The sequence below is a fragment of the Cydia strobilella genome, chromosome Z (genome assembly GCF_947568885.1).
Source record: "Cydia strobilella chromosome Z, ilCydStro3.1, whole genome shotgun sequence".
In the NCBI taxonomy this organism is placed as follows: domain Eukaryota; kingdom Metazoa; phylum Arthropoda; class Insecta; order Lepidoptera; family Tortricidae; genus Cydia; species Cydia strobilella.
In genome coordinates this window covers 54,964,881-54,992,171 of record NC_086068.1, presented here as the reverse complement: position 1 = coordinate 54,992,171, position 27,291 = coordinate 54,964,881, and the positions used below count along the sequence as shown (strand labels likewise).

Genomic DNA, 27,291 nt, shown 5'->3' with positions numbered 1-27,291 from the left:
TCCAGGGCATAAAATTCCACTGAAAAAACAAAAAATCTACTTAATTCTAGGGATTGACAGGGCAAGCTATGCTCTCGGCTCTCGCCCTCCTATCGCCATCTGCTAAATAGGTACTTAGACCGGCCGGTCGGCCGACCCCACTGGGGCAAAATGTCTATGTCAAGTTAGTTTCTGATTTACCTCACAAGATGGCAGTGTCACGCCCTTCAACACGCACTGTCCCTACATGTGGTTGATACCCGTAGTTAATATGTACGATCCGGAACGCCCTCATTCTCAAAGTAAGTATTGTTCCTCTGCTCTGAGTCCTCTTTGGTACGAGGCCTGTTTGATCGAGTCGAGTGGACAGACAGACGCACGAGTGATCCTATAAGGGTTCCGTTTTTTTCCTTTTGAGGAACGGAACCCTAAAAACAATAATATACCTACCTACCTTATATGTTTCCGTTTCCGTTCACTGCCATAAGGTTTAAGCGTGAAGAGGTAACAGACAATCTAATAGTCAGATAGAAAATAATACGGCTAAATATGGATGTAATATTTTGTATGGAGACGGCCACTAGGTATATGACGGCACCGCTATGCGCTATCCTAGAAAAACAGAGCTATTGTGGGTTAATATGAGATATCACCTTATGAATTAGCGAATTATTACATAATAATACAGATGGTATGAAAGAGTAAGAACCTCCTAGTGAGTTAGAACACACCTCCGTCCATTGTAGAGTCTGTTCGGAAAGAGAATAGTCGTAGAATGTATTGGCCCCGTACATTCCACGACTTCTTTCCGAACAGACTATTTAATTTACGTTCTGAACTAAAAACTTCGCGGGATCCTGTAACATAACAAAAAACGCTGGCTGATTTCGCTTATTTTGAAATTGACGAGCATTCAGAAAAAGAGGCAGTATGTCCTATGGTCTTAGCCTGTCCAGAAGGACGAATAAAAAAAATAAAAAAAAGCATTCAGAAAAAGAACAATCCACGTCATTCAAATCAGTCTGGTTTGTCATTTATTTTATAAAGTCCCTCTGTCGAAATGCAGCTTAATTTTATTTTCTAAATTGTGTACAAAATTATGAGTAACCATTGTGATGTGCGAAGCATGATGGGTATACAAATTACGGAGGCCGTGCCGTCCGCCTCCGCAAACATAGCCAGTGAGATAGAATCCCTGTGCGTACCTACTGGGAAGGCGTTGACCACATTTCTACGGAGAAAGCGGAATGGGGCTAAACTTGCGGATATATTGTCGCATCTGAAGAAGAAGATCTGTGATACGCATACGGAGCATCTGATCCACAATGTGGCTTCTTGTTTGGATGCAGGGTGCGCTCATGGGTTTTTGGAGCGGAAGGGGTCGTCGTTTTGTATGACTCGTTCTATAAACCACGCTAGAGACCAGTCTATAGCGGACCCGGATGAAGCCAGGGATATGCAATCGGAGCCGTCTGATAGGTGCCGGCGCCGCCGCCGCCGCCACAGACGTCGCCGCCGTTCTTGTTGCTGTCGCAGGCGCCGATATCGACGCCGCCGCCGCCGCCGACGTCGCTGCTAAAATAACAGTGCCAATGTTTGTATTGTTTTTTTATTGTGATTTGTGATGTTTTTGTATTGTTACAATTTTGTATTATGTTTTGTATTGTAATGATTTTGTTGTAATAAAATCTATGCCTAATTTGTTTTATAGCCTTATTGGGAAGCTAGGTACCTTCTAATCTATGCTTGCAATAGGATTAGTTCCTGTAGCCGCCGTGCAGGTCTCAACGACAAATAAAAAGACTTCGATTTGAAGTAAACTTATAATCTTGAATAGGTGGTAATAACATATACTAATCTATGAATAGGTGCTGGTTACGTTACAAGGTACAGTTGTCGAAAACGGTTAAATGGTGTAGAAGTGGTGGTTATAGTATGGAGGCTGATGCGAGTGATTAATCGACTACCTACTTTTGCGTAAAGTTGACCAAAGAGTACTTATAATAATAATGTCTGATTATCACATTGATATCACATGGATCACATTGTGCTTTCGGGGATGGTATCCGTCACGTGTATCCCTTGCTTTTAGATTAAAGTGTCTGAAAGGGCTTCTGCGCTGTTGGCTTCGGCCCCACGTACGCCTCCCAAAGGTCCGGGACCCCATGGTCCCGTGATATGGTAAAGACATACAAATAATATTAATAATATAAGTAGTATAATTTTTAAGAAAAACAAACCGACTTCAGTAGGCGAAGCCGCTTAGAACGTAGTGATTATATGCTCTTTGAAGCCGCTGAAAGTTTACTTATTGTTGATGGTGCACTCTTAGATTCCAGACAATGAAATGAAAAAGACAGCATATTTTGCCTAATTATCCTAATCCATCTTTTGCCTAATTATTATAATATTGCTCAATAATGTAGAAAAGGAGGTAAAACCACCCACTTTTCTAGTAGAGCATTTCGTTTTTGTAAGGGTCGCAGTTCTAACCTAACCTAACCTACTTTTCTGATAGCATTTCGTTTCTGTAAGGGTCACAGTTCTAACCTAACCTAACCCACTTTTCTAGTAGCATTTCCGGGTCCGGGTCTGGGTCCGGATCCGAGTCCGGGTCCGTGTCCGGGTCCAAGTTTGGATCAGAGTTCGGTCCGGGTCCGGATCCGAGTTGGGGTCCATCTCCAGACCCGGTTCCGGGTCCGAGTCCGGGTCCAAGTTTGGGTCTGGGTCCATAAGGAAGAGAACAAATCGCCAAATCGTGAACTATGTGTCATTGAAGAGTTCCATTCTGATTATCATCAGCAGTTCCACTTCATCAAATGTCACTTTTTAAATTGTAAATGCTGGATTTGTTGATAAAAATACAAAAATCACAATATGTACGCCTTTCACATTTGAGGAGTTCCCTCGGTTCCTCATGGGTCTCATCATCAGAACTCGAGCTTGACAAAAATATGTCTTAAAAACTTAAGTTGCTTAAGAAACATAAAGAAGAGGACAAATCGCCAAACGTAAACTATGCGTCATTAAAAAGTTCCATTCTGATCATCATCAGCAGTTCCACTTCATCAAATGTCACTTTTTAAAATGGAAATGCTGGATTTGTTGATAAAAATACTAAAATCACTATATGTATGCCTTTAACACTTGAGGAGTTCCCTCGATTCCTCATGGATCCCATCATCAGAACTGCATGGGCACTGCGAATGACATCTCGCTTTGTGTGGTAGGGCACAGGACAGCGGATGTCATTCCAGATCTAGAGCAGAGCCCAACTGGGGAAGTACCTCCACCTTACAGAAAACCGCAGCCAAATAACACTAGACCCTACTCATAGTGTTGTGTTCCTGCCGGTGAGTAAGGTTGCCAGAGCTCGAGGGAGAGGAGTCTTAGGGTCGGCAACGCGCATGTAACTCCTCTGGAGTTGCACGCGTACATAAGCTACGGAGACTGCTTAACATCAGGTGGGCCGTATGCTTGTTTGCCACCGACGTAGTATAAAAAAAAACTGCGTTTTGGCAGAAACGGGACCAATCTGTATGTATATACTTACAATCAAAAAAAGAATTTTCAAAATCGGTCCAGAAATGACGGAGTTATGGAGTAACAAACATAAAAAAAAATACAACCGAATTGATAACCTCCTTTTGAAATCGTGAAGTCGGTTAAAAAGAGAGCCAACTCGCGAGTAAATGTCAAAAAACATCGAAACAAACGCCCCTAGCAGGGGTGCGAATCTCCTTCGCTTCGGGCAAACTCGGCTCCGCTCGGCTCAGCATTGCTCCGAGCAATTATTAGGGTTGGCAATCTATGTCTTCTTCTTCTTTGCCATGTCCCGTTATGACGCTTGACAGCATACTCTTCGTTACGCCTCATCACATGCCCGAACTATCTCATACGGCTTTCAGCCATCTTTTCTGCAATAGGAGCGACCTAGAAAGAGCCTCGTACATATACCTACATTTCGGACTGTCCAGTCTCGTCACTCCCACTGCCCACCTCAGCATTTTCATCTCATTGGTGTGCATCTTCTGTTCATGTTTCTTCTTGGTCGCCCAGCCATACATTAATGCCGGTCGTACTGCAGTTTTGTAGACGCGCCCTTTTAGCCGAACTGGCATGCGGCTGTCACTTCACTTCACTGGCTGCGTTTACTCTGGTTTTATAATGACAGAGATTGTTTTTGTGGTTTATGGTTCGTTTGGTAGGTGGAATATGGCAACGGGAATTGACGGGAATGCACTTATTTTTTAGCCACTGTGTATTTATGTAGGTACTTGGTAGGTACCTACCTACTTACGATTTTTTGCATTTTACTTAGAATGGGAGGAGATGACGACGTTGGCGGTTCCTGGTCAAATCCACTGGTTTGCTTAAGAAGAGAAATGTAACATGTGTGCTATGTTTTGTAATCAGTCTTGTCCAGTAAAGACTGTGAGTTGATTATTGCATTTCATTGAAAGCCCTCGTCACCCACGATCATAGTACATTAGGTATACTTCAATGCCCACGATTGAAGGTTCTGTTGTGCTGCCGATAGTATGATACGCCCACGATTCCGACCAACCGACATATTTATAGGTAGATTTGAAGTTTTAATTATTATGTTATTTCTTTACTTACAGTTTATTTATCCTTAAACTTAAGTTAGGTTATTTTATAAAAATAAAATACAAAAACAACACAAAATACTTATAAACATATTAAAAAAACGTAATCTAGTGTGCCGCCAGTAGCGGGGTCAGGCTAGGTGGTCAGGGCCGCAGAGAGAGGAACCGGCGGACTATCCGCGCCGTGTCCAAGATCACCGCCTTCTGCATCTGACCAAATCTGACCCTTGATCCAACCACCTAGCGAGAGTCGACCTGGTCAAGACTCTTCGCTATGAGACCGTTCGCTGAAACGACTATCGGGACAATGATCGTCAAATCAACATCCCACAATTCCACACAATTCCCACATGGCGGTTATCTCGTGAGCCAAGTCTAGGTACTTACTGTTATGTTACGTTATATATTATTAATACCTATTGTATTGTATTATGCTCTTCCTATATTATATATGATTATATTTTAATCACGGATGTAGATTATGATTTTAATTAAATTGATTTCATTAAAAAAAATCGATTAATAATCGATTGTAGAAACCATAAATACGAAAAAAAAAATGTGTTTAGTTTACCTTATCTGTGATTCTGTCGCTTCTGTGCTACGTTGTCGCGATAAAATAAGACTTTATTTATTTACAAATTCGCTCAAATAGTAAAATAAGTTACTTCGTACATCCAGTAGCCAATTATTTTTTAATGTAGTTGTTTTAGTTAATAAATCCGGCACCAACCTTTGGGTGCCGCTCCTCAAACAAAACATTTTTGTTGGCCAAACCATGGCGCGAACGAAAATATCACGGCGCACTTACAGTCTGAGACAGCAGCAAACAGAAAATAGCCCGAGAACAGCTAAAAGCTCGCTGGCAGAGGTATTGTATAAATTTATCTAAAAATTAATTTGTGGTATTTTCTATAAAAAGGGACCTTATTGTCGATGGCGCTTACGCCATTATAAACGATGTTCCGATATTAATACAATGCCGCGCGACGCTGTGCGGCGTAATCGCCATCGACAATAAGGTCCCTTTTCTTAGAAAATGCCCCATTTTTTTAAGTATTAGTACAGTCGCCATCAGATATATCGGAACGGTCGAGGCGCTCAAAAATATCTGAACACGCACTTAACGCCTTGACAATAGAAGCGTGTTCAGATATTTGTGACCACCTTGGTCGCTCCGATATATCTGATGGCGACTGTACATGTACATAAACATCCCTTACTATCTTTATTTTTTGCATGTAGCAACATAATCATTCTTTATCATATTTACCTAGTCGGCTCATAAGTTCTGTCATATACATAGTATTAAATAAAATCAAAAGTTTAAGTTTATTCCGTATAATTTGTACAGCGTTTGAAAGCTTATAAACTAGAGAATCTAAATGTATAACATTTATTCAAAATGACCGCCATAATTATCTACACAGGCTTGAAGTCTTCGTGGCCAGTCGTCAATGGATTCACGCACCACTTTCATGTCGATATTGGCCACTGCCGTAGCAAGAGATTTTTTCAGCGAGTCTAGATTTGCATGAGGTTTTGAGCACACCTTTTCCTCTAAATACTGCCATATTTTATAGTCTAAAGGATTAAGATCTGGGCTAGAGGAGGGCCAATCTTCATGCCGTATAAAGTCGATTTTATTGGAGGCGAGCCAGGCTTGTGTAGACTTTGCCTTATGGGCTGGAGCAGAGTCCTGCTGGAAAACCCAATGCTGGTTTAGAAACATCGTATGGGATAGTGGTTTCACAATATTAGTCAACACCGTGTCTTGGTACACTTTGGCACTAGTTTTTACTCCTTTCTCACAAAAATGCATACTAGTGACGCCCGCATAAGAAACTCCCAGCCAAACCATCACAGATGAAGGGTGATGACCTGTTTGAATACGGGGAATGCTATAAGACGCTTCTTTACTATTGCGAGCGTACACTCTATCATTTTGTTTATTACAGTTTTCTTCTATGTCAAAAATTTTCTCGTCCGAAAACAGTATATAACGGTGCTTATTTTTAGCGTACTTCTTCAATAAAGCTTTAGATCTTTAAGGCCTTAAAGCTTTAAGCCGACCATTGAGAAGATGGCCAGTTTTTCGTTTATAAGCACGAAGTCTCAGGTCTTGATTAAGCACTCTTTTCACCGTGTTTTTGCTCAAACCCATCTGGAGGGCCATAACTTTTTGTTTCCTAGCGGGATTTCTGGCAATGCGTGCCCTAATTGCTTGTACAACCGCTGGAGTCCTAGCTGTACGCGGACGACCGCTTCTTTTCTTGTCATTTAAACTAGAGACCTCACTGTATCTTTCTATGGTACGATACACAAATCTTAGAGAGAATTTTAAATTTTCAAGTAGCTTAAAAATTTTAGTCGGCGAGTGACCACAACAATATAGTGCAATTATTGCGGTACGGCTATCTTTAAGCGTCCACTCCATGTTCCAAGAAAACAGAAAATTGCAAAATTATACTACTCAAATATTTAATAAAGATTCGAAATTCAAATGCAGAACGGTTTTTGTTTTAGGAGTTCCAAATTTAAATTTTAAAGGCCAGTGACAGAACTTATGAGCCGACTAGGTATAGTGCTACTCTCAAAATTGTTTGGCAATTTTTGAATTATTCAAGGTATAAATTTATGCAAAATCTTATATTTAGACTGAAACAAAGAACATCATGTCATGTTGTTTTAGTCTAAATATAAGATTTTGTTATTTTAGTGCATGTGGTGTTTATTTATCTACCTGCTTGAAATATTTATGCCTCATGGAGGCCGATCAGGACATGGATTGCAGGATATTGCAAGTAGCAGTACATATTTTTTCTGTTGACAATTGTTGCTCCATAGTCTCCATACCATGCATTGCCGAACTAAATCTACATAACATCTTTCCTCGGTGCAATGAAAACAGATGCAGAACTGTATTTGATAAAGCTCTGCCATTGTATTATTAAAACTAGTGGCTCAGTGATCTGCATTTTAAAATTTTCCAAAGACCGAATTGGCAACAGAATAGAGTTGGACCAAACTAACTGCATTGCATTTGCAATGACAAAGCAAGGGAATGTCATCAATAATGTCAAATTTCTATGAAAATATGGCATTTATAATGAGACTTCCTCACTTTGTTATGTTCAAGTTGGTGCAAAGTAGGGAATGTAAACCGGTTTTTATTTGTATGGACTTCAGGTTAATAACCGGTTATTGGCCAATTTTTCATACAATTAAACATCAGTTTACATTCCCTAGTGCAACATTAGCTTATATGGATTCTAAAAATATCGAACCTGCTCACCAAATTTCTCAAAAAGCGGTTGAGAGGTGCACCCTACCAGGGACCGGACAACCCTTTCCTCGATAAAACCCTTTCAATGGGCGACACTTAAACACGGCTAACACATTGAAAGACTTTCCCTTTTGAACTGCAAGCCCATTCATACCCTTACCTTTGACTAACCCTTACTGAAAAGCTAACCAAAAATAAGGCTAGCTCTTAATAAGGGTTACCCTTATCTTTAAGCGCTTTTTATAAAGGTTTCCCTTTGCGTGAAAGAGACAGGATTAGTATATATCTACGGTAGTGTATGAAAAGGAAAGAAAATACGTGCCTAGTCAAAGAACGCCGCCGTCGCCGCCGGCGATCACTCGGATTCGAAGTAATGTGTGCTTTATGAACAAGGTAGACGACAAATTAGCACGCTTATATGCTAAAAGGGAAGCCCTTTATAAGGCTAACCCTTATAAGCAATATGCAAGGTGTTGGTGAGCGGATGATAAGGGTTTTGTAAGGGTATTTGGGCTACCGATTACTCAAATGTGGTAGCTTTATATAAGGGTTTTTAAAACCAAAACAAAGGGTTTCGTCTGGCAAAGGGTATGGTGAGTTAAGCCTTATGCAATACCCTTATAAAACCCCGATAAGGGATAGCGGGCCGGTCCCTGCACCCTACAGGTAGAGGCAAACAGATGGACAAATATAAATGTATTTATACTGAAACAGAACCATCACTTTCCCTCGATAAGACAGAATATGTATAAAATTACAATGCCATAACTTTTGTTAATTATATTTGAATTTTAATTTAAAACAAGGGGCATTTCACGTCAAGCGGGCAGCAAAAAAGTTGACAGGTTCTGGATTTTGTTCATAGTTGGATTAATTGGACCTATATGTGAACTAAAAAATTTGGCATCATTACTTTTTTAATATATTACTTCGTTAAAAATTTATACGCATTTAAAAAAACTACAAAATTTGAGGAAAGGATTTTTTTAAAATTATTATTGCAATTCTTTCAATGGATTTAATAATAACTAAATAGTGATTATTTGAGAATATTAGTTGATTTCCTTGAAAATTTATAAAAAAAGTTTTTTTTATATTTTTTTACAATTAACAAACCGGAAGTTAGTATTAAATATCTTTTTTTTTCCAACTTCGCATTTTTTTCTATTTTTTATTTTTACACAGTAATGTAGCTTATGGTGTACTAATGTCCTATAAAAAAAATTATAATGGCATCTCGATTGGTTTTGAAGATTCATGAAGTAATTCTAAAGTACTGCGCGACGCTCCGTACTGAGCGGTAGTTCTATGTGGCAGTCTTTAATGGGCAATTACGGGTTTTTTTACTTATGCGTAACGGAATTAAAGCAATAAACAATATTTCATCGGTTAAGATGTATAAAAGCAAATCATTAGTGCCTTGTAGCGCTATCTCTGATCAACCATATCTTGGAACTGAAAACAAAACGTTTGTTTTAACAAAACGCTAGAGGTAACTTTATAACTATAGCTAGGTTTAGGCGGGGTATGACACATGCTTAAGAGGTCACTTTCGAGTTAGGTCATGTTCTGAGGACGTCACTTTCTGTACGTCACAGTCTGAGCTCCGCTGTCTGTCTGTCTGTCCGTCTGTCACCAGGCTGTATCTCATCAACCGTGATAGCTAGACAGATGACATTCTGACAGATGATGCATTTCTGTTGCCGCTATAACAACAAATACTTTTTTTTACTGTTTTTTTTTGTATACTTACTGCGACAATAAATGACTTTTTATTTAAATACTAAAAACAGAATAAAATAAATATTTAAGTGGGGCTCCCATACAACAAACGTGATTTTTTTGCCGTTTTTTGCGTAATGGTACGGAGCCCTTCGTGCGCGAGTCCGACTCGCAATTGGCCGGTTTCTTTTGTGCACTACCGCATCTCATAGTCAGCAGCCGCCACGCCACTCCACTGTCAAAACACACACAAAACGGTCTCTGGAATAGACTAGTTTACATCAGTGGACAATTTTCATCGGATATGTAAGAGTTATCAACCAGTAAACCACAAGAGTGCCCCTTGATCCAGGTTAAAACACTAGAGGTGCCACCAGCACCGGCTGCCCCGACTGAAACATTGCAAGTGCCAACAACTGAAGTGCTGGAGTCGGAGAAGGAAACTCTCTCGAATGCAATAAACGATATTACGATATTATGATTATGAATTTGTATACCTGGTAATATTTACCCTTATTCATATAACTTAGCAACCTCTTACCATAGAGTAACTTATACTAGAGCGGTACTGGCATAGTAAATTTTGTAACCCCAGTAAATTCACTGCCATCTGTTGACAAACTTTAAAACTAAAAATGAAGATTTATAAAAATACGATAAAATTTATTTAAATATGGATAAATGACTTTTTTTATTTGCATTAATTATTTTTATGATTTTGACCCATGTTCTTTCACTGATATGCGTTAAAATTGTTAAATTACAAACGAAACCGTCAACGCCATCTATACGACAGTAGGCCAAAGCTAGTAGCGCCCTCTGAACGAGAATCAAATTTTCTTGATTTTCGAGGCACGTTTTTTCCTTAGACTGTATCCATCTATTACGGAGTTACCTATATATCTAACTTTGCTCTTACAAACTAACGAAAATGTCAATATGACGGATAGCGACAAACAACTATCAACGGCTTGTTATATTTGACGAACATTTATGAATAATGCCATTAAGATCTGGGGGCATGGCCGTGCCCACTCCAAGACAAGACAAAGGGCACTGCCTACCTTTACTCGACGCGTCACGTCGACATTTTGAACTCGTAGTTTCGGCTGGGATAACGCTAGAGAGTACAAATTTTTAGGACACTATGTAGTCAGGCTTGTTATATGTTAGGCCTGTGCTTAACTTCTACTTTGTATTCCAAGTCCTCCACGGAAGTATCTATGTGACAGCAGCGACTCTGCCAAGCCGTACGTACTATTTGTCCAAGATCCAAGATATAGGGTTTATATTATTAACGTTTATAAACATAAGCTAAGACTTACAGTGTACAGTCAGCAGCAGAAGTTACTAAGCGGGCGAGGTATTCAAAATGATCTTGACGCGACTTTATTGTTAAGAGAATAAGAGCGCGTCAAGTTAATTTTGAACACTTCGCCCGCTTAGCAACTTCTGCTGCTGACTGTACCATGTGATTTGATAACTAAAAGCTATACGAGCTTGTAAGTCATGGCGACACTTTACATGGAAAATATGTTTGGTGGGATTATTTTGATATGACCCTGTGATACTAGGTCATCATGTCAAATGGGTGTATAAATGAAATTCTTATTGCCACCATTACAAAGATGGCCCAGCTGTCAAGCTTTCTAAACCTGGCGGGTTTGAATTCCAGCTTCTGCTATATGTATAGTTTTATATTTTTCTTGGATCCATCCAAGATCTTCCAAGATACGATGGAAGTTACTCGCGTAAAAATTTGTGCCTGCGCTAATTGTTGAAACGGGATCACCAATGTTATAGTTTCTCAAGCCATTTCCGTCAGTAAAAAAAAAGGCGGCAAATTAAAAAAAAAATGTAGGCGCGAAGGGTAATCATCCAATAATGAAAAAATTGTTTGACCGGCTATAGTTAGATTTTATTACTTACCTAGTTTTTTTTTTTCAGAATACATCAACTATCGAGTGCCAGGAAGATGCTCCTACTATAAATGAGGCAGATGGAGTCGTTGAAGAGTCATCCGCAATGGCTAACAAACCACAAGAAAATTCGTTGGACCAGAATGACTTAGATTTCGTAAGTGTTCAATGTTAGTGATAATTCATGAAACATTAAAACTTTCCCCTTTCTAACACATAACACATACTAACGTAGTTACGCTCTCATTTTAAAACGAGTAGCTAGTTTGCTCTGAAACTTTGTACTTACAATAGGATATGGTATATCTATGTCTGGAATTAGTTTATGTAGCTTCAGATACCATAGTTAAAAAATACAGCGAATTTAGAATTGTCTTTCATAGATTTAGATGACTGATTCTTGAGAAAGGTTACTCACTGGAAAACGAATCTTTTTGACATTGCCGACCGGTCTGGCCTAGTGGGTAGTGGGTAGGTACCCTGCCTGTGAAGCCGATTGTCCCGGGTTGGAATCCCGGTAAGGGCATTTATTTGTGTGATGACACAGATTTGTTCCTGAGTCATGGATGTTTTCTGTGTATTCAAGTATTTGTATACTGTCGAAGTCATGGGCAAACAAATCAGATCGATGGGAAGACTGCGAACAGTGCCGCTGCCGCGTCGGCGTCGCATGTCGCATGGCACTTTCAGAATCCGCGAGTAATGGGCCCAACTTATTACGAATGTCTACCCGCTCAATTTAGATCCGAAATATCTGACGAAGCATTTGAACGACTGAGGAACTTTTTATTGAATGACCCTTTATATTCAGTAGACGAATACATGGAATTAAAATTGAAATAATTGTAGTTATAGTTATTATGTTAAGTTGATATTTAAGTTTAGTTTATATTGTATTTTTAAGCTATCCTTTCACAAATTGTAGATTTTTTCCTAAGGTGTGGCAATATTTTTTTATTTTATTTATTTTAGTTTATGTAAAATGGATTTTATTTGACATTAGTTCTGAACTGTTATTATTACTGCTCTTAGTTTTAGTATGAGGATCATTACGAGATACCTTTTTTGTTTGATATGTATTCCATTATTTATTTAGTTTTAATTTGACGGTAATTTTCCAAAACTTTTTTAACTTATAAATTGTTAGTTTTCATAATTTGTATTGGTTTTGATTATCATTGTTGACATTTTATAAATATGTTTGCAATACAAATTATTGACCATCATAATATAAATTCATATAGGTTAGTGTAAGAATAATTTATATTGTAATTTATCATTATGAAATAAATAAACTAAACTATATTAAACATTGTGTAAATTTTATACGGGCGAACGTTTAAACGGTGGTTAGCATAGGACCTAAGAAATATATTGAGATAGATTTTGCTTAAAAATACAATGAAAATTTAAACCATACAAAATAATTCGGCCCGCAATGTAATACACCACACAAGTTATGGGATACAAGCTTTTTAAAGTAACCAAAGATAGATATAACTCCGTAATAGATGGATACAGTCTAAGGAAAAAACGTGCCTCGAAAATCACGAAAATTTGATTCTCGATCAGATGGCGCCACTAGTTTTGGCCTACACTCGTATAGAGGGCGTTGACTGTTTCGTTTGTTATTTATAATTTTAACGCATACCAGTGAAAGAACATGGGTCAAAATCATATAAAAATAATTAATGCAAATAAAAAAATCATTTATCCATATTTAAATACATTTTATCGTATTTTTATAAATATTTATTTTTAGTTTCAAAGTGTTTCGACAGATGGCAGTGAATTTACTGGGGTTACAAAATTTACTATGACAGTACAGCTCAGACAAACTAAAGTTACTCTATGAAGTAACTGTCTACGCTTGTTGGCAGTTACTATAAAAAGCTCGTATCTCGTAATGTCATGTCATCTTATGTTTCTTAATGTTTGCAGTCAAGGGCCTGACACTCTTTGATAGTGAAAGATAGTCTTATTGCGATTCCTATAAGAGGAAAGAGAAAATAGTGCCATGCTTTGTCCTTATCACCAACCGGGTTTTTTTTTCATGGTCGGGTTATGGCAGCATAGGTAGGAGGCGATGGCGAAATACCGAAATTTATAAGAGTGAAAGAGAAAAAGGATTATGCTGCCATACATTAACCTGTCAATACATGAATATGTCTTTCTCTTACCCCTGGTCGCTCGGTTTCATGTCTATAACTACTATACTATGTCTATGTTTGCAGTACATTGCTGCTCGGTAAATTGAAAAAAAAAAAATACACCTTAATTATTTTTTTTAATTTTTTAATTTATAATTTATTTATTTAGATAACTAGGATCCATTGGGGTTAGGTACATGGTGACTTAAAATCTATTGTTAATATTTTAAATACTAATTAAATTAAATTAATTTAAAAATTTACAATAAATTAAATGAATGGATTTTTTTTACAATAAATTAAATTAATACAATCAAAATTCGCAATAAATTATTAAAATCAATTAAAATAGAATTCACAAATAAATAAATAAAATCAATTAAATTAAAATTTACACAATTGACTACCCATGATCATTAAGTTATTAATGTGTTTGTGCATGGGCGAATCAGGCTTTTCTATAAAAACTTTTAGGATGCTGTTAGAGCTGCCCCGCATCCTACTGACTAGCGAGGCAGTTCTTTTGCGCACGATGGCGTGAAACCCGTCTGTAATTAATGATTAGACGGATAAATTCTATATCTGGTTTCATTTATTGCTCGTATTAGATTTAAACACTGTATCTATCGTTATCTGAGTACCCACAACACAAGTCATTGAGCTTACCATGGGGCTTAGTCAATTTGTGTAAAAATGTCCTATAACTAATATTTATTTATTGCCCTAAAAATGTTCAGGACTGGTTATTGGGCTACCGAGGCGCAGCCGGCTATGCGCAACCCGGAAGCAACCCATTTAACACACACAGCATAACGCGGGACTCGCCGTTAAACCTGGCATGGGTAAGTTATGATACAATTTTAACCTTACATAATATGTGCGTGGTGGTCAAAAATCGTAGGATCAACCCTCGCTTGTGCTGACTGATAAAGTAGATGACTAAAAATTTGGCCATAACGAGCAGCTTCAACAGGAGCACTTGTTGGTGGACAAAACGTGAGTTTTAATATATATTTAATAAAGATAAAGATAAAAGATAAAAATCAATTTATTCAAGTAGGGTCTGTTGGATCGCTTTTGCATCGTCAAAAATCTACATTTTATCTTACACGAAATTAACACTAAACTAGAAATAAAGCATGCATGCGCATAAAGTGCGATTACCTAATGGTAGTTACATAAAAATACATAATAAGATATAATACAGTTGGAGACATACATTGAATGTATACTGCCGCATCCACTTTATACGTAAAAGTACTACGCGCAATAGGGTATTTGACTGTATTTAAAATAAATTACTTTACACCATGCATTAAATAAAGCACCAGAAAATTAATAGAGAAACATAGACAGCAGTTATTTTTTAGACACCATATATATTTTAAAACCCGCATAAAGGCTTGGCCAAACACACGGCATGACGCAAGTCCGCGTCCGCGCCGCGGGATGCCTGTTCAAACAGGTCGCGCGCGGATCGCGCCGGCGTCGCGCTCTCAACTCGCACCCGATACAGCATGCGCGCGCGAAGTGTTTCTCATTCCTTCCGACGCCATAGATAATCCATAATCACAATCATAAAATCCATACTAATATTATAAATGCGAAAGTCTGTCTTTCTGTGTGTTACCTCTTCACGCTGAACCGATTTAGTTGAAATTTGGCATAGAGATAGTTTGAGTCCCGGAGAAGGACATAGGATAGTTTTTATCCCGAAAATCATCCCTTTTGAGGATCAAAAGCGGGGTGGAATTGAGATAATTAATGAAATGCCTGATAATTTGTGTAAAAAATTAAGCATATGCTCAAATTGAATGATTGCTATTAGACTTTATCCAGGCGATAGTTTTACTTTAGCTGCGGTTACCAAGTCCACGCAGACGAAGTCGCGAGCAAAAGCTAGTAATTAATATATTGCTACGCTCGCACCACGCACCGAGCGCTCAGAGCGCTGCCTATCGTCCGACTGATGTGATCCAGCGCGGCGCCGCGGGCCGCCGCGTCCGCGCCGCATGGACGCAAAGCGTGGCGCAATTCCGGCGGGACGCAGTCTGTTTGACGTCGCTAACCTGTTAGCATGGGCGGCGGTCGCGCCGCGCGACCGCGGCGCTGCGTCGTGTCTTGTGTTTGGCCAAGCCTTTAATTAAACTATAAAGAGTAGGTAATTTGATTGTGACGTCACATGCTAGAGTTTCACATAAATTCCATAGTAGCAACATCGTTTTGACAGTTCGAAAACAGAAACTGATTTGACTAGTAGTCAAATACCCTATACTAACATAGTATCGTTTAATTTATGTATACAGTAGCGGAAAATAATCTATCATATTTTGTCAGATACATTTGCATATTTATTTTGGTAATTTCTCAAAAGTTGCTCGCGATTTCCATGAAATTTACAATATAGGGGCGTATCAAAAGAACAATTCGGTCAAATTAGGGGACATTTTTAAAATAATTAGTTTACCCGAGTTTTCGCGGTAGCCCGGTGGGTATTAAATTGTAAAGTAATGATTCGATTTAATTTTTAAACCAGAGGCTAAACGAGGGTGAAAAAGCGATCCAGCTAGGTTTTATTGTTGCTAAGATTCGCTTATGAGTGTTTTCAAATAAGAAATTCAATAATATTGTCTTCGGTTACCGCGATAGTTACTCATGATATAAAACTATGAAAACGGATCATATCGCGTATATTGTATTTTGGAGTTATCCGTTGACCACGAACGCTGTAAAGGGTTCGAAACGTCGGGATGTATTATAAATTCAATATACGCGTACATGGTTTTAGTTCAAGAAATTCAATATTTAACATAAATTAATAGGTGTTTGTGTGAAGTCCCCAATCCGCATCGTGCTAACGTTGGCTGCCTATGCTGCCACGTGTAGTGGGACGTGAGAATATATATATAATCGTGATGATGATACAATCATTGTTTATATGATATAAAGTCTAATTACACGGATTTTCGAATGAATGTGTTCAAGAAAATAGGAATATGATAGATTTTTTGCCGCTACTGTAGTCAGCGGTGCTCAATATATGTTCACAGGTTGTCATTGTCTTGTATTAGTAAATAATAAGTAATAAAGTATAGATCTTTTTCAAGTCGCCACTTTAAGTACTTTAGCTGCTGACAGTTAAATATGACGGCAAACATATTAGCGAACAAGAGATCGAATATCGGTTGTCTAGATAAAGCTAAATTAAAAAGCAACATCTTTTCAGGATTCGTCCATGAAAGAAAACTGTCAACAGCGAGCGAACGCTCCCAACTTCCGGCCGATTACGCCCGATAACTTGATAATTTCTGTGGACGAGATATTATCCCCCGCGACACAGAAGCGAATCAGGACCTCCATACGGGCCCTGTTCCCCAACGGGCCGCCGCCTCCGCCGCACGTCCGGCCCATGAGGAGGCCAAAGAAAGGTCTGCCCTACATTGTCAACTGCAATAAGAGGCCTCGAGTCCCTTCGCCTAAGGGTCTTAATGTCTTCACAGGAGACAAATATGGCATCACCAGCAGCACCAACTGTGACGAAGACGAACAGTGCACCCCAGAGAAAAAAGCTCGCCGAGGCCCCTACGGCAGGTCCACCCTCTCCAAATCCACATTTAATCGGCAAACCAATGAGATCGCTGAACGGCTAAAATTATACGAAAAAATCGATAGACTAGTCGGCAGAACGCCCAAGGAACAACCCGTCGAATACATGAAGCGCTCGTTCAGCCCCCTGCCCAGCACCTCCACTGACAATGAGACGATTATGAAAAATGATAAACATTTTAGTGAAAGCTTGAACTGTTATAATTTTGAAAGTGACGAAGACGAGGAATTACCTGAGGTTATATTGGACACAGATAATGTTAAAAAGGAGAAAGAACGAAAAGATTTATCCTCACCTTTATATAGTATCCTGCTAGAAATGAATGAAGATATTAATAACAATAATAATGATGCGATTGCCATAGACGACGACTTCTGTGAAATACAATTTGATAAATTAATGCCAAAGGAAAAAATACTCTACTACTCTGACGTCGAACCCAAAAACATCCAGCTAATCCAGCCTTCAAAACCCCCGAACGACCTTAGTGCAACGACTTCCACTGACGTTATTTGTGTCGATAGTACCTGGACCACTAATATATTGAATCCCATCTCCACGCAACCATCTGCTAATTCAGTCACCTCCCCTGTGCTTCGAGCGAGTAATAAAAATGCAATCGTTACTGAGACGAAACATTCTGATCTAGTCATTGAAGTACCAGACGTTTTAGAACCCATAAACAAGTCACTCAACTGCCCCGCTATACCCCCGGCGTGGAGCGAGGATGTCCAGTTTGTTTGCGAAGACAGGATAGAGAAACCAAATAACTCGATTATAGAAAACATCCCCGATGTTCAGATCGTCTCTTACACACGCGCCAGAAAATACGGCTTAAATGCTATGCCAACAACAGCAATGGACGAGTGGCAGCATTTCCTCAATCGCCTCAACGAGACTTTTAGCAGGAAGAAAACGAAAAAGAAAAGCAAGAGGACAAAGTCGAAAACAAACTTGGGCGTTCCTTGTAATAACGAAAATTATTTAGCAATCAATGATGAGAACACGGCACCTATTATTGAAAACGCATCAAATGTTAACAATGAAAACGCAGCACCTACAGTGAACCAAGTTCAGCAGTCCGACACTGGTTATTTGAATGGCTCAGCCGACTCGCGACCGGGGAAGCAGCTCGGTGAATGCCCAATTTGCCTGGACAACTTACAGGGAGGCTCCATAGCTTCTACCAACTGTGGTCACGTCTTCTGCCTGGAGTGCATTAAACAGTCGTTGAAGAGCCGTGGCAAGAGGTGTCCAACATGCCGGAAACAACTCAGAGGCATTGGTTACCACCAAGTATTTCTGTAATTTTAAGGTTTTACCTTTGTCATAAGCGTTCCATGTGATTGCATATTACCAGTTTACAAGTTGTACCTAATTAAGACCATATCTGTACTGTATATAACCTAAGACTGACTCAAGCTACTTCTTTTAAATTTATGCTGTTACCTAATTGCTAGAAGTTTGGTTTTTTCCTAACTTTAAGAGCTCTCGTCCTTGAACCTTGTTCTTGTCCAGTAGCCTCAAGGCTAAGATCATTTAAATTTCAAACTTTATAGTCGAGTAAGAGATGAGAATTTTCTATTTATTCATCACTAACATTTTGAAGAATGTTCTTTTCTCATAGCGTCAACACACTTAAAAACAAGAAATTGTCATGGCGACAAGTATGCCAAGTATGGTGTCCATTCACTGTATGGTTGTCAAACTAAGAAATTGAAATTAAGTCGTTCAAGGATAGAGTGCAACCGTAACGCGCCTGAATGGCCATTGGTAGACTTTTTCTCGTTGCAGTTAGGTTTCAAAATGGTCACGCTACTGCGTTGACAATCGTACCGTACGTAATCCTATGTGTGTATGTGTGCATAGGAATCATTTACGTACCCTTGGGTCACATTCTAAAGTATGAATAATTAGATGTTTTGAATACTTATCAAAAAAGTTAAAGTTGATGTTAGATTGCCTCTTTCTGTATCTTTTGAACGCCAAAATAAATGGTTGTTGAGTACTGATTAGTTAGTAATAAATAATTAATAAAGAATGGTCTGAAGTGAGATTTCTACAATGTAGAGGAGTGGTGAGTGGGAGGTTGGTGTGTGGATGTGAGGACTGAAATGGTTTAGATAATAGATGTATAGTACTGTAAACTTGCTCAACATTGCTTACCGTGCCTAACATTGCCTTAATAAGGGGTAGTTATTATTATATTAGAATTTTATGTTTCTTGCTACATTTTAACTTAATTGAATTACCTAGTTAAACGTACTAGAGTTAGATCAAGCTAAGTTGACAGTGATTTTGGTAGCACAGACTTGAGCAAGTGTTATTTTACACGTCAAACTTCTATGAAATTATGACGTATGAATAACACTCACTTTCGGTTCGAACGCCATCTTGATAGTAGCCTCGTGATTAATTCCTGTGTTTTGCTCATTAATATTGTTTAATGTGTAATATCGATAGCTTTATTATACAGTAATCTAATGTGGTAGTGTGCAGTGAATGGAGAATTAATCTCAAAGCGTGTTTAACCACCATTTTGGAGTCAACGGCCGGTAGTCCACGTGCTTCTCGTAAAATCCAGCTATCGGTTTTACGAGACAACTACAACAACCACCGAACAACGTCGTGCTCTAAGAGCATTTGCTATTTCTACCTCTAACCGTGTCTGGCTAGAGCCCTAGAGGCCCATAATTTTATTGTTTACCGTACACTGGCTATGGCCGATGGCCGATATGTTTTAATCAAGAAATATTAATTCGATCCCACATGGATCCCACTTTGACGTTGGCGAAATCATCGACAGTATCGATGGAGCCATACTACCTGAAAATTGAATTGAACACTCACTGTCTGTGCTATCAAAATCGCTGTCAACTTAGCTTGGTCTAACTCCATATTGATATAAAATTTATATAGGTATAAAGCTGAGCTTTATAAGATAATTAATTAAGTACTCGTTAAAATTACTATTGACCACAATTTCTATAAGAATTTAATTGCCTTAAAACAGTCATTTTTTGACAAATGGTTATGTATGTAATGTATGTATATCTAATTTTGAATAATGGTCGCCTTCTTTCTTTATTGTAGTAATAGAAACATTCGCGGTTCGTATTTGACAGCTAATTTAGCAATGGCGCTGTATTATCTTTGGTAGAAAATCAGTTTTTTGTAGCCAGCCAGCATTTGGCAAGGTAGGCAACATTGAGGAAGTTTACGGAACTCTGGAGGGCCTACCGCGAATCACGTTTGACGTGTCGCCTCCTTGTCACACTTACGCACGCATTTACAAGTGCGACAGAGAGGCAACGCATCGAACGTGGTTCGCGGTAGGCCCTCAGGTCTCTTATTAATGTTTCATTAAATATTGTCAATTGATATGTGATTTAATCTATGAACGGTGTAATTTTCCTTTGCCGTTTGTATTATTTTAGGTTTTAATTTAATGTGGATAATTCCACTTTTATTTTTGGAATTGATAAAAGATTGAGCACAAGGACTCGCGGAACTCGCGAATACGATTGTATAATAATAGTTCACAAGTGGATGATTCTAATTAGCATCAGTATTTTAAATGGTTTTGAAGGTTTTAAGTTTAAAAAACCGCAATATAATTATTCTGGGCCAGTTGCACCATCCCACTAACTCGGGGTCAACTGGTTAGACCGTTAACCCAGTGTCAAACTTGTACTGGTAACCATGGTAAATCTAGGTTTATCGGGTTAACCCCGGGTCAGTGGGATGGTGCAAGTGGCCCTTTATCTTAGATTTTTATCATATGTCAAAGAGGTTATATAGGGTAGAGGAGTACTGTCATAATAAATTTTGTAGCCACAGTAAATTCACTGCCATCTATTAACACACGATTTTAAATTAAAGCCATTTAAAGCGATTACAAATCGATTATTTAGCAATGATATAACTATAGACAGGTTATACTCGTACATAAAGAACACAAAAAATACTTCCATATTTATCGAAATTAAACTATCGTGAGACATATTTCAAAATATTTAGATCACTACGGGTTCTCTCTATTACTTTTAGTCGCTTTTGGCGACATGTTTTGGACTCTTCGGGAGTCTTTCCTCGGGCACGAGTGTCCGCGGCAACGAGCGACGAGGCGGGCGGCGCGGGCAGTGCACGGAGTAGAGCCGCCGCGAAAACTCGTGCCTGAGGAAGGACTCTCGAAGAGTCCGAAACATGTCGCCAAAAGGGACTAAAAATAATAGTGAGTGAAACCGTAGTGATCGAAATACATATTTATTTCATACAACTCGTAGGTACGAGAGTTTCTGTTTTTGTAGTTTATTTTCGCATATCATTCATCTTTGTTATACTCGTTGAATTTATAAGCTTGTCTGCGGGACAGAGTGTGCGGGAGTTTCTTAAATAGCACGTGCACAGCTATAGCTTGCCCAGACGCGAGCGCGAGAGCGCGACTGAAGGGGCCCGTTAATTACCATTCCACTGGACGATGTCGGCCTGTCAGTTGTTCGCAACTGGCAAATTTTTGTTCTAACTGACAGGCTGATATCGTCCGACGGACTGATAATCAGTGGGCCCCTTAAAGAGCAACTGTAAAATGATTACGATTTAAGCGTTTCAAATTTTTGAACGCCCATAACCTGTCTGGAGTTACATTATCATTGTTATTAGAAGAGATAAATAATTTAAATCCGCTATCTCCTTTATGCTTCATCTTTGTATCAATCTTTATTTTCGTTTGTTATTTTTATATATTTTTTTTAATAATTCAAATGAAACCAAATATTTCATTATAGACTAATATTTATATTTATTACACGTTGTTATTGTTTAATTTGAATTAAGTAAGACTCGCAACAAACGCAATGAAGGTTAATACCTCAGCTCAGCAGCTTTAAGCAATCTTAAAGCTGCTGAACAATATGTTATCAGATATTCCGCATCTTGCAAATCTGTATTTATAATTACCGTACAACCTCTCAATTTTTTGTCTAAAGCTCCCAACTCTGGTCCAAAATTAACTGTAATTTTTTCGTTCAGGTGTGTCTTTTACTGTATTTTCTGTTGTTCTAAGGCAAGGTTTGTTTATAAATGGAAGAAAAAACTGAGTAAACCAAAAGGAACAAAAAAAAAACTCGATTTGGGCAGATTCTAGAAATTATTAATTAAATGATTAGTTGATTACAATTCAGATTAAAGCATATTCAATAACATGGCAAAATACCGTAACTACATTTTAGAGCCCACCATTATTAATAGGGAATATTACGCGAAACTGCATAGGGGGGTCTGAGGTCGAAACAAGAAAATCGAAATTTCGTTATCTAACATCTCAAACATCTGTCACTCTTGTATATTCGAGCGATAAAGAGGCAGATAGCAAAATTTAGAATTCGTGTTTCCCGGTAGGTCCAACAAGCAGCCGTGATGCATCAATGTCTTATTTTATTATCTCTGAAAACTTGTCTAAAACCTGTTAAAGGTACAGTATGTATGTTACTCTATAGTATACTAAAAAGCCTAGTGCTGCACTCTGGTGGCAGAACATTGAAGTAATATTCCCTATTGTTATACTATGATTACTTAGCTTTAATTTAAATTAATGTACTAGAACAAGATTTTAGAAAACCCACCAGTACCTAAGAAACCTAAGATATGTTTTATTTATGTTATAATTACAGAACAAAAACATTACGATGAATACATAACTACATAATAAATGGGATTATTATTAACGCATAGTTCATTGAAACAACATAAGTTATTTTAAGTCTCACAGATCGTTAATCGTTAGCATAGGTTAGTTAGACCAAGAAGTCTGCAGATTTTGACAGCACACGCAGTGCTATTGTTATTTCTACGTCATAATTTCATAGAAGTTTGACGTTTAAAATAACACCTACACTGCGTATTCTGTCAAAATCCCTGCAAACTTTTCTTGGTTTGACTACCTTTATAGGATAACCGAAATAACTTTTGAAACCTACTTTGAAAAAAAAACGGATAAAAAGTTGTTTTGGATTATATATTTAACAATAGTTGTTTTACAAGGGGGCAGTTGTTGAAATAAATGTCATATACTAAGGAAAAAAATACCAAAGCCTCCAGAGCTGGAATCGAACCAGCGTACCCCGTTTACCGGACAGGTGCCTGAACCGCTCGGCTATCCGGTCACGGTGGCATGGGTCGAAATTTCCAAGTATATGACAATTCCCGAAGGCTTGTGGCGCCCCCTGGCCATCTCTAAGATAGAACAATATGGTTCGACCTTCTAACTGAATCAACTCGGGTGATTACGGGCTAGCGAAGAGAGATGGCGCTGCCATTAATACTCTAAGAACAAATTAAATTATTTTCTATGAAAATGTTTTAATTTGTGGTTTTTCAAGTAGACACAGACCTGTCCGGTAAACGGGGTACGCTGGTTCGATTCCAGCTCTGGACACTGGAGGCTTTGGTCATTTTTTCCTTCATATATTATTATGACGTTTATTTCAGTTTATAGTTTAAATAGTAATGTGTCTACTTGAAAAACCACAAATTAAAATATTTTCATAGAAAATAATTTAATTTGTTCTTAGAGGGGCAGTTGTTGTTTAACCTCTCGTGCTAACATTGATACCCGAGCATAAAAATATTTTAAAAATTTTTAATTTGTGGTTTTTCAAGTAGACACAGACCTGTCCGGTAAACGGGGTACGCTGGTTCGATTCCAGCTCTGGACACTGGAGGCTTTGGTCATTTTTTCCTTCATATATTATTATGACGTTTATTTCAGTTTATAGTTTAAATAGTAATGTGTCTACTTGAAAAACCACAAATTAAAATATTTTCATAGAAAATAATTTAATTTGTTCTTAGAGGGGCAGTTGTTGTTTAACCTCTCGTGCTAACATTGATACCCGAGCAAGCAAAAGATTCCAAAATTGAATCAAAAAGTGTAATCTTGAGCGTTGTGAGGGTTTCAAGGCATGAGGGCATGAGAATTCCGCCCCCGAGCAAAACACAAAAATTTTCACCACAGCCACACCAACGCAAGTAAATTACTAACTGTAAGATATGAAACAAAATCAAACCAAATCCATTTGAAATGAATGTTAATTTATTAAATATTTATCATTCAAAATCATAATTTGAAAGTCAATTCTACCAGCAAGGAAACACACATAAGGAAACTACTCAAAATTTGCATTTGATTACTTTGCCACACATGTGGATAAAATGCAACTTTCTCATCAGTTTTTGAACAATCAAGAGAGCCTTTACCAGCTGGTGTGGTGAAAAAGAAGTTTTCACTGTATCTTTTAGTTTGATCTAAATCACCCCAATGAACAAATTAACGCCAGTAATAAGAAATGTTCCCGTTGAATATGAATAGAGTACCGGCCAATAATATATCACCTCCATGTTTTTACGGTATAACTTTTTATTATTATTTGTGAGTGACTCCCACCTTACTGCTTTAGGTAGCCTAGTAGTATTCCTTTATACGGGCTATGAGAGAAAATGGTCTCATAGCTTTTCCAGTTTTTTTTTAAATGTATTGTTAACTTAATTTTTTTGCCAGAGGTTTTTTAGTAATATGCTGAGTATTGTATTGTAAATCACAGTATTTCATTGCAATATTCATCATATATTTGTATAATATGACTAATAAAATATGCAATCTACAAACTAACCTATATTGTTTACTCTATACAAGCTCATACAAAAACACTAGGTGATATATTATTGGCCGGTACTGTATATAGACCTTGCAACCCCATTCAGGTATGGTAATAGATATTATACAATAGAAACCCCATTATAAACGTGAGATTTTACCTACTTAATATACTATTGTCGATTCAAGATACAAATTCTAATTATCTACTGCTTCTATCATCCTAATTTGCCTAATTCTAAAAGCTAGTTGATTAGTCTTGGTGATCACAATACAGAATCATAATGCAAAATATCTAACTAAGCTCATAGGCCAGAAAATAAATGCCCAAGAAAGGTATAGAGAGAAATGCTTGGAACACAATTTTTGACTTCGTAGCTTTGTTTGGACTAGTTAGGAGGTGAACATATCAAAAGTCCCCAGCCATAACCCTGGTGCTGGGGGGAGAGGGGGGTTTGAAGGTTCCATTTTTCGGTTTTTCCGAAACCTAACTCGTCCAAACAAAGCTAAGTAAAAAATTGTGTTCCTAGCATTTCCCTCTATACCTTCTTATTGCTTGGCCTATCAGCACTAAATAATTTGTGACAATGTCTCTTACACTACCTATTAGGTCAATTCTGTAAGTAGGGTGTTCTAAATATTATAATACAACACATTCACTTAACCTTTTCGACGCTGTGTCAAACACAAAAGCTGTCACTCGGACGCCAACGTCAGTGAAGTTTCAAAACCAAAAATTGAACTTTATGCACATGCATGCACGTATGTTGCTCTGTGGTCGGTGACCGATTAATCCGTCTTTGGGGTTGGACCTGCTATCCATGAACATAAAACATATGTCAGTTACATGGTACATCAAACATCTCATCATTGATTACATTTACACTATAGATAGGTAAACCTAATTGAGGGTGATGTTAAATTCACCACCATGATCAGAGATGTATTTTTTAATAAAAAGTAGACATGAATCTAATTAATTAATGTAAACTTAGATGAACTTAGATGAAGGATGAAAAAAATGAAATAATGAAAATTAATCGCATTAGACCCGTTAATGACATTAATTATGTGTGCAAAATGCGAGTTTAAAGTGTGACATGAATCTACTTTGTTTGCAATGTAGGAGTACAATTTAGCTACTTATTGCTGCTAGTTACTAAAATTACCATCTGAATGCAAGTGCTCAATGGATGCTGAGAGCTGTTCTAAACTTTGGACTAATTGTGTCATCTTAAATCTGGAGGTAGATTTGTCAAAACTGTCCTCTGTTGGCTTCTCCACGTCGGCGCAGAGGCGGAAGTGCAGCCGCGCCAAGTGCTCCTGCTGGTCTCTGATGTTGATCATCTGTTCCATGCTGCAGCCAGCACTGAAAGCACTCAGTTTCCCTGAGTGAAAATCATCTAACAAACCAAGAAGTGCTTTTTCCATATGTTTTACATCTGGCGCTTCTTTGGGTATGTGTTTGGGCCTGTTACTGTAGTTGGAGCGCATCAGGTCCCGATGGAGTCGCCTCTCGTTCACAATGGAAACCTTTGTTGAGTCATTGATACTGTTCCCTGTGCTCGCAAACGCCTGCCCCGGGGTCCGCGAGGTGAGGCTGGCAGCGCCGCTGGACATCTTGTGGCTAGTCACGGGCGACGTCGCGGACTGCGTGATCTTCGCCTCGTCTTCCTCGCCCTCATTCTGCATCAGTTGTTGTGTTTCGTTTGCTTCCTCGACATCAACACTCATGTAGACTACAGGATACGGTAGGTAGGTTTCGGGACTTGAATAACTGTAAACCACTATAATTTAACAAGGTATCTTAAAGTGACATATAAAACTATAATTTATTAAGACTAAAAACATTTTGTTTTATTGCTCATCATCAAGACAAGTCGATTGGCCTTTCAACTTCAACATCACGATGACGTCAAAGTGGCAGTATGTTCGAATACCATTACTGTGCATTCTTAGACTCTTAGTACATACCTGCAGTACTTTACTCTTTGCCTGCAGTTAAGACGAAAAAGCAACTACAAATTTATATTTATTAACCTTTATATAGTATAGCATTTACTACATGTCAATCTCAGTTAAGGACGTTAAGGTTTTAAAAACATACTTTGACACAGCATTGTGTACGGATATGTCAGATATGACTATAAAAAAATCTATTTAGTATATGAACATTCAGCGAACTAGGCTCCACACTTGCGTTCGCGGCTTCGCGCCGCGATTCGCGCATGAATGTGGATGGACCTATAGAGTAAATAAATGTTAAACTTAGTTTTATTTAAATTATAGTTTTAGTACGTTTGTAAACAAGAACTACAATTAAATTTCAATTTTATCGTAAATTATTACACAAAAAGTATCTCA

General features: G+C 38.1%; 2 protein-coding genes across 2 annotated transcripts in view; one reads left to right on the top strand and one right to left on the bottom strand.

Moving 5' to 3' along the window:
• The window catches only part of LOC134755207 (uncharacterized), a 417,347-nt gene extending 390,549 nt beyond the window's left edge, over nt 1–26,798 (bottom strand). The window contains exons 1-2 of the mRNA XM_063691730.1: nt 25,775–26,798; nt 24,473–25,742 (exon numbers count right to left, since the gene is read on the bottom strand). Coding sequence (XP_063547800.1) covers nt 26,080–26,661 — 582 coding nt within the window. The 5' untranslated portion in view covers nt 26,662–26,798 and the 3' untranslated portion in view covers nt 24,473–25,742; nt 25,775–26,079. The remainder of the gene's footprint in view (nt 1–24,472; nt 25,743–25,774) is intronic.
• On the top strand, nt 5,204–22,982 carry LOC134754011 (uncharacterized). Its single transcript, XM_063690068.1, has 4 exons — nt 5,204–5,460; nt 11,545–11,673; nt 14,404–14,508; nt 16,893–22,982. The coding sequence occupies exons 1-4, from the start codon at nt 5,368–5,370 to the stop codon at nt 18,579–18,581; spliced, it is 2,016 nt and encodes a 671-aa protein (XP_063546138.1). The 5' UTR covers nt 5,204–5,367; the 3' UTR covers nt 18,582–22,982.
• Nucleotides 26,799–27,291: the final 493 nt, after the last annotated feature.